The sequence below is a fragment of the Halyomorpha halys genome, unplaced genomic scaffold (genome assembly GCF_000696795.3).
Source record: "Halyomorpha halys isolate HHAL.00 unplaced genomic scaffold, Hhal_1.1 Scaffold74.1, whole genome shotgun sequence".
NCBI lineage: Eukaryota > Metazoa > Arthropoda > Insecta > Hemiptera > Pentatomidae > Halyomorpha > Halyomorpha halys.
Window position 1 is genome coordinate 196,133 of NW_027104736.1, and position 8,185 is coordinate 204,317.

Below are 8,185 nucleotides of genomic sequence, written 5' to 3' on the forward strand. Positions count from 1 at the left end.
ACCGCACCCCCCAACCATCTTCTCCTCATTTATCATCCACGGTCAACTATCTCTCATAATTAATTAATTAATTTAGAGTTTGTTGTTCACAGCAAAATGAATTTCCTAATTTTTTTCTTCCGAATCTATACGTTTTTGTCTGACAAAATCAAAATAGACAAAAACATTTTTATCTGGAGCTCCTCATACATAAAGAGACGTGAAATGGTTTGCCATTTTTCAATTTGAGACAATAAGGAACCTTTTTTTTTTTGGAATCATCCAAAATAACTTTACAGCTTTGTACTGATTTTTTATTTTATTTTTAAAAAAACTTAGCAGTATACACAAGTATTAATTTTATATTCTTAAGAAATGATTCATGTCTACTTTTAATTGTAATATAATTAATTAAATGATCATGGGCCTAAAAAAGCCGTATAGGTACTTGATTGGATTCATGGAGAAACACTTTTGTAGAATAGTGAAGAGATGAAACCTATGTATTAAGTACATCTGCATTAATATTAAAGAATCGCCTGTTGAACAAAATCGAAGAAACTCCCAACTGATTTCATAGTCAAGAAGTGACTGGCTTCCAGCTGAGAAACTGAAGTTACATTGACACCTCCAGATTGGAAGGCATCTATTGTAGTCTTCATCCATTTTGGCAGGATGAAGAAGTCCAGTATCCCTCCTGAGATAAAAAGGGGAGGTAAATCATTTTCAACTTCATTCCCTTGGTCGATCAGTTTCTGGAACAACAGTTACTGGTTAATTCATCAATAGTATATTCTATTTTTTTTCTTTATAATATATAACTGTAATTTAAAATAACTTTGAAGAATATAATTGTTTGATTATAGGTACCTTACTCAAAATAAAAATAATTATGGTATAATAGAGATGTTTTTCAAATCTGATTGGATCAGCTCGATGATATTTCACAATTTTTATAGTAATAAAAAGAAACTCATGCACTTGTTTTATCAAACCAGATTAACCTTTGTTTATTAAAAATGCAGATTTTCATTGTTGTAGCAAATGACCCAATCAGTTCGTAGTAATTGCTCTGATGTAAGACTACTCACACATTAGCCCTTGTTTCAATTAAAAAGCAGTTTTAAAATAAAACTTTTGTTTATAATAGAGAAATGAACTGACACCACTAGCTGAAGGAAGTAGAGTTTAATACAGTACCTTGTAAAGTGCACTGGACGTAGGCAAGAACGCAGACATTGCTCCAATACAACCAAGGTCTTTGATGTACTCATACCCTAAATGAAGTGACATCAAACCACCGCTAGAGAATCCAGCTGCAATGAATAGTGAACAGGTTAGCGATTTAGGACTCTAAATATCAATATTTTATAATGTTTTATTGAGTAATAAAAGCATCAGTAAAATAAAATTTGTTGGTTAAGTCCGAGCCTACAAGTATCTCCAGATCTCCCGAGATAGACCCAACGAAGTGCGCAAGTTGATCATGAGGATTCATTCAGCAAACTATTGTGTCTTAGATCTTTGTGGATTTTAAGGCTACTGAAGCACAAGAAGTTTAAACACCCAAGATTTCTAAAGGGAAGACCATATAGGCTTCTTTATTTATCCACGATCTGTACGGAAAATTGTTCAGCATCATAAAATATCGCTCTCGAGCCACAAAAAAACGCTGTTGAATTGAAGCCACAAAAACAGTGACCGACATACTTAATAAAACGATGAATTTCTAAGTATGTTTTTCTGTAGAAAGTCTTTTATTTTAATTATCATTACACACAAACTCGTCTATCAGGGTTTCAGGGCTCGTCCGCCAGTTTCAGGATGAACGATCTTTCCAGTGGTTATGTAATACTCTGGCTTTTTTCTTTATCCATATTAGAATACTTAACAATAAATTAAATGGAGAAGAGTCCAGTGTGATTGTAAAAATAATACGTGTAAGTAGTGTACATTATGAAACATTTAATTTACGTGGAAGTATTCTACAATAGTAAGGATACAAAAAAATAAAAGCAATATGAGACTACTGAAAGATAGGCTACTGAGAGCAGTTTTCGTCCCTGCAAGGACATAAAGCGAATATTTAATATTTATAAGTAAAATGTATAATTAATTTGAATAATATCCCTAACTTTGTACCCAGATTGAACCCCAAGTAATATCTGAATTTAACCTGAACTAATTGTAAAAATGCAATAATGGAAATGAAAGATGTACTGTATGTATACCATTTTTACATCCAAAAGTACTCTTACTTCAAGATTTCAAAGAAAGATGAAGATATAACATCAATATTTTTTATTAAATTGTTCATGCGAAATTTCAAACAGGTATTAATTTCGTTGTTTATTGTTTGTTGTAGCCTTCATTTTATCATATTTTTTTCTGAAATGAATGCTGAATATTGTTAGCCTTCTCTTACCCACGCAAATGTTTTTGTGCGGTATACCAGCTAACACCTGTTCTTCAATAATTCTTTCAATGACCGATGCTGATTCACCAATTTGCGTAACATTTTCCTTTGTGGCAATGTCGAGAGAGTCGAAGTTATACCAAATATTGACTACCTGAAAGAATAATTTACAGTTAGTAAATAAGTAGCGGTTGAATTTCGCTTCTATCAATTACTTACACTTTATTTTTTAATAGCAATAAAATAATAATCGAAATAAAATCAACAATTTTTGTTTTATATACATGGTTTGATAATTAATTATCTTTTATATGGAAAATCATTGTATCCTTAAATTATGGAATGATTTCTTATTTAGATTAGACATAACAATATTGATTAACACCTACATTATTTGGATTACAGATTGTTTTATGCGTTAGAGTATATTGTTTATTGTACATGTACTGCGTTTATAATTCTTATTTATTAAAAATTAGGTAATTATTAAAACTAATTTATTTATGTATCATTGAAAAGAATATCTGAAATAATGTTAGAAATTATTAATCGAATCAAATAAACTATATTTATGCTAATTTCTCGAGACCCATTAGATACTTAGCTCCTCTATGAACATAAAAAATATTAAAAACATGTAATACATACTTGACCATTCCAAGGAAAAGGACTAAAAGACTTGGCTCCTGCTGTTGGGAAGATAATCCTAAGGTTGGAGTATTTGGAAAACCCCCCGGATAGTCTTTCAACGAGTCTTCTTATTTCAGAACCACTTTCTCCTAAAAGAGGGAAATAAATAAATTCGTTTTTCGGCATCATATTACTTAAAGTAGCTATCAGGGAAAGAGCAACTTGGGGCCTTGTTGTCAAGTCCGTCGATTGGCTAAATAGAATTTAAAAATTCAAAAACTTTTAATTTCTTTTGCGATTTGTATGCAAACATTTTAACGTTAAAAAAAAAAAGACTATTACCCTAAAATAAATGTATGTAGTTCACAAGTGCAACAATAATAATTCTGACAATATTTGTTAAAAACAAACAGTTTTGGTAATAAATAGAATCGTAAAATTTAATTTTCAAAATTTATTATTCATATTAATACTTAGACGTAGTTAACGAAAAAAGTAATAATCTTTTGCTTTTTGCACTAGGCAATAACTTATACAGCAGCTGATATTTAACCGATACTAAATATATTGATTGAATCGTTTGTTAAAGAAAAATAATAAGTCCAAAATTATCGACTTTTACTTACTTAAGGAAAAATTTATTCTCTGAAGGGAGGGCAACATATTAATCATAAAAAGAGTAAAAATATATTGTTTCCGGTTGTTAAAACATAAGTGATCGGTCTCTACCGAAGCTAAAGTGAGCTTTATCATCTCGTTACAAAATTTATAATGAAAAAATCAGGTCCAGTTGAATATAGAATGTATGCTAATGGTTTAATTAATAGTTGAGGAGTTTTCAACCAAACAACAATACATTCAGTTCTCAAAAGTTCTTTTTGACAAATTAAAATTTTTCCCATGTCAAGTAGGTGCTACAAATCAACATTTGCAATAAAAATTGAACTTACCCCACATGAAATGCGCCTAATTTTTTTTATTTTTTTTTTATAATACTATTTTTTTAAAAGTGGATATACTGACTTTTTATTGAAAATATCTAACAATTACACTCAGAATCTTACTGAGAAGATGAAGTTGATATTTTCAATAAAAAGTGGATATACTGACTTTTTATTGAAAATATCTAACAATTACACTCAGAATCTTACTGAGAAGATGAAGTTTACTCCTGAATTTATTGATATAGTTTCATTTAGCTTGTTCTGAGAATTTGTATTACAATTTAGTGATTTAATCGTTGAATTTATTGTAATTTTTGAAATTTTTAAGGATTCAAATTGTAGTGTTGATACAGTTTTTTCTGGTTTTAACAAAACTTTTTTTTTGGTACTTATCCTCTTCTAAAATATACGATTCAGTTATACTAAGTAAAAATAAATTATGACCATTATATTATAACAGTTGACATCTAGATTTATATATTACGTCTTTTCGAACTCAAAATAATCATGGGTTGAAGTAACAAAATAAAATAAAAATTATAAAAGATCTTATTAGGGACCACTTTTTTAACAATTGTAGAGACTGTAAGCCATTTTTGTATTTGAACCATTTTTTTGCCTGCAACTGCTTCACCACTTCACAACACATCACAGCACAATTCTGCTACTCTACAGACCCCTTCTCATCGAAATCCTTCAACTCAGCCCTCTACTGCTCTTCAAGCCCATTCAACTCAGCCTGTCATATCTCATCAAACTCCGACCTCTTCTCTCAGCAATGATTCTTCTGCCCAGACTTCTACATCTTCTACCATATCGGTATCAGTTCTTAATGTGCCCATACCAGCAGTTGCAAGTGTACCTTCTACGCCATAATCCCTAATGAAGACCAAAAATTCACGTCGAAACGTCGGCATAAAATAAATAAATATGGTTTTGTTTATTTATGTTGTTCTTTGCTGACCGCACCCCTCGACAAACTTCTCCAATCATTAATCTACGGTTAACTATCTACACCTCATTATTACAAAATTACATGATTTGAACGAAAGAGAGAAAAAAAAGTCTTATATCACCGGTGATTGATGGGGCCCTGGATGTAGTTGTTGTCCTGAGTGGAGGTTCTCGTGGAGGTAGAGCGACGTACGTCCGGCCGCCTTGTCCTCTTGGAGGATGAGTCGAAGTAGTCCGCCCGCCGTGGCTAAAATAATTTAAGCTGGCGCGGATGGCCAAAATGATGGCAACTACCAGTATGTAGTGAGGAGACAATGGAGACGATATGTGTGTGCACACTGAGACTCTAAGAAGTCGTCTGTTTATTTTCAGTATAAAAACAACAGAAAGTGGTTGTTTTGTTTTTGTTAATAAAAATCATATGTTCCAATAATCGATTTGTGGACCATATGTTGGCCGCAACACATACTTTGCATATTTGCTTCCTTAATGAGGAATATTCAAAATTGTATGCTGATATCCTTCTAAAATCAACTCTGCAATGCATAATATTTAGGAATGAATAACTCAAAAGCTGTAAGGAAAGTCATGTGAGTGAACATTCCAGATACTTCTTTTTAACTTTAAAATATTTAGTGCATACCCTTAGATTTGTCTATCCTGACTAGAGAATAACAGATAGTACTAATATTGCTTTTTTGTGAAAATAATTTTTTGTCTAACCCTAGCTCCTACATGTTAAGTTTTAAATATGCTTTCAATATTGTTTGCTACTGATCACTTTATCTAAGGAATGTTAATAACGCGCCCATTAATAGTTTTAATGTTCTACCATGGATAAGAAACATAAATTTATAAAGGGCAATGGCCACATAAAGACTTGTTTGGGAAATCAAAGGTTAAAAGATTAACTTAGGAATCCAATATATTATTTTGAAAATAGATTATAGTCAAGATCAGAAAAATCTTTTCAACTAAATCATTTTATATCAAACAACATTCATTAAGCATTTTACAATAGATTAATCCAAAGTGAAAATAACCCATCTTTGAAGTTAGACTAATTCCTTATGGAGATTCTCTTACTCCCTCCTCCCAATTGGCTCACTTTCACCTATTACGCATCGCTGTTTTCAGATGAGAATTCTAATATTGCCATCATTTCTTCCTAACATATCAGTTGATATGCTATTCACTAATACACGTTCTATAAACTTATATGATGTAAATCGTTAGTTTTATTCTTACGCATAGTTACCCAACAGAAACAATTAATGCATGCATCCAGCATATTAGTCAGAACAATTATAGGAGATCGCATGATCTTGGACGAATAGAATGTTAAATCAGAATAGCTTACTAAATCGATATTTACAAATTAAACTGATGATTACATGACGAACCATTACTGTTACAATAAAATATTTATTTTTATAATTTTTTATTTATTTCAATTTTATATTTCTCTTCTCCCTTCTATTTACTTTCATTTACTTTTTTTTTTTGTATGCTGATTTATTACTTTCAATAATGAACCTTTCAAAGACCAAGAAAAAAAATTTTAATTTCTCAAAATTTTAGATTTCAAGTTTCAAGATACGTAAAATCCAAAAAAATTAAGTAATATATAAACTGTAGCTGTTATTTGAAAGGTAATAATTTTTTTTTGTTTTGTTGCCGTATTAGTTAAATTTCCAACAAATATTTTAATATAAGAGAATATAAAACAAACGAGTTTTGTATAGGTCTTTGAACCCAAACCAGTTGGGAACATAATTCGAGTGGACACTTTAGCTAATTCATTTCACCTTAAATAATTTGATTTATAAATATTTAGATCCTTTACTATTTCGTTATAAATATGACTTGTTTATAACTTCCTTGAATCTCATATGAAACTACCAAAAAATTATTATGTTATTAAATAAAATAATTTTAGTGTGATAAAAATATTTAATATTAAGCATTGTCTCTATATATATGTTGTGCCTAATAAATTTCGATCAATGCCTCACCAGCTCCGTGTAGAAATATTAAGGCGGCAGTAGGACTCTCAGGTTCAAAAACATCCGTGATTTCTTCGTGTGGCTTACAGCAGTATATCGAAAGGAAGCAAACTATTACACAAGCGATAGCTGACATATTTTCTTATACAATTCGTAAAGACAGACAGATACCTACTCCACTGTTTCTTGCAAAGAACTGGCTAAGAATCAAAACGTTACCTCTTTCAAACTATCTAAAGAAGGGCGTGGCGCCATTAATGGGCTGAAGATTTCCTTCAGTTAAAATGAATAGAAAGAAGAAAAATATCTAGTTTTCCTAAGATTTTAGAATATTAATTATTAACCTCTATGAAATTTTAATTTCTTAAAAATTTATATGTATCTATTCTTCTGTATGAGTATTTAAATCATACATCGTTAAAATAAAATGATGGACTCTATTGAAGTAGTGTCAAATGAATGATATTGGTGTCTGAAATATATTGAAGTATTTTAGAAAAGGATACAAATAATTCATTGCCTGAACACTCATACATATTTGTGATTATACTGTATAATCATTTCCATGTTAGTTAGTAACAAATTTATTTTTCCAAAACTTTGATTTTGAAATTAAAATAGTATGAGAATTTCAATTGTTTCCTCAGTAAGTTAAAAAAATCCTATTCATTTTAATCTCATTTCCAGTTTTCTTCACATTTTCCCCCACCATATCTTTTCCAAAACTTCAGATTTGTTTACTATCTTAAATTTACTGTCCAACTCTACCTTCTTCCTAATTCGTTGATCATCCACCAGAGGGTTATATAGTTATCACTATTATTTCTTCTCTGGAAATTGCTGATGTCTTAGATAATTTCTTGCGAACTACACAGTTTTAAATACTCATATGAAACTATTCCGAATTAATTTAACTTAAATTTTATTAAGTTTTAAATTAATTTAACTTTTTATGCTGGTAAAAATGGCGGGTCAAGTTCTCAGTAGAAAAACATATGATATAGGATGATAAAAAGGTTGAAGATGAGCATTGTTTTAGCTCGGAACGTTCATTGTAATAATAGATTTTATCGAGTAAGAAAAAGGTTAATGTTGTCCTTGAAATAATATAATTGATATCTGATAAAACGTGTTTTGCTATAAACTTTAGCGCCAATATGGTGACCATTTGGATGACAATTGTCTAAAGTATTCTCCTAAGAGGCCTATAATGAAAATTTATAATTAAAATAAATTACCTTCTTTGAATGGCTCAA

The 8,185-nt window shown here is 30.3% G+C and overlaps 1 protein-coding gene and 1 long non-coding RNA gene across 2 annotated transcripts in view; one reads left to right on the forward strand and one right to left on the reverse strand.

Moving 5' to 3' along the window:
• Positions 1-260: 260 nt before the first annotated feature.
• Positions 261-7,185, reverse strand: LOC106692854 (lysophospholipase-like protein 1). Its single transcript, XM_014439066.3, has 5 exons — positions 6,939-7,185; positions 3,044-3,174; positions 2,405-2,549; positions 1,180-1,295; positions 261-734 (listed from the first exon to the last, which is right to left on the reverse strand). The coding sequence occupies exons 1-5, from the start codon at positions 7,063-7,065 to the stop codon at positions 507-509; spliced, it is 747 nt and encodes a 248-aa protein (XP_014294552.1). The 5' UTR covers positions 7,066-7,185; the 3' UTR covers positions 261-506.
• Positions 5,239-8,185, forward strand: part of LOC106692856 (uncharacterized) — an 11,859-nt gene continuing 8,912 nt past the window's right edge. Inside the window, exon 1 of the long non-coding RNA XR_001345004.3 lies at positions 5,239-5,513. This is a non-coding gene — a long non-coding RNA (uncharacterized lncRNA). The remainder of the gene's footprint in view (positions 5,514-8,185) is intronic.

What these genes read in the sequence shown, in the direction of transcription:
- LOC106692854 (XM_014439066.3), bottom strand. Translation starts at nt 7,065, where the DNA reads ATGTCAGCTATCGCTTGTGTAATAGTTTGCTTCCTTTCGATATACTGC. An exon ending in CTTTTCCTTGGAATGGTCAA is followed by an intron (nt 2,550 to 3,043) that starts GTATGTATTACA and finishes TTATTCTTTCAG; the next exon opens with GTAGTCAATATTTGGTATAA. An exon ending in CGTCCAGTGCACTTTACAAG is followed by an intron (nt 735 to 1,179) that starts GTACTGTATTAA and finishes CTGTTGTTCCAG; the next exon opens with AAACTGATCGACCAAGGGAA.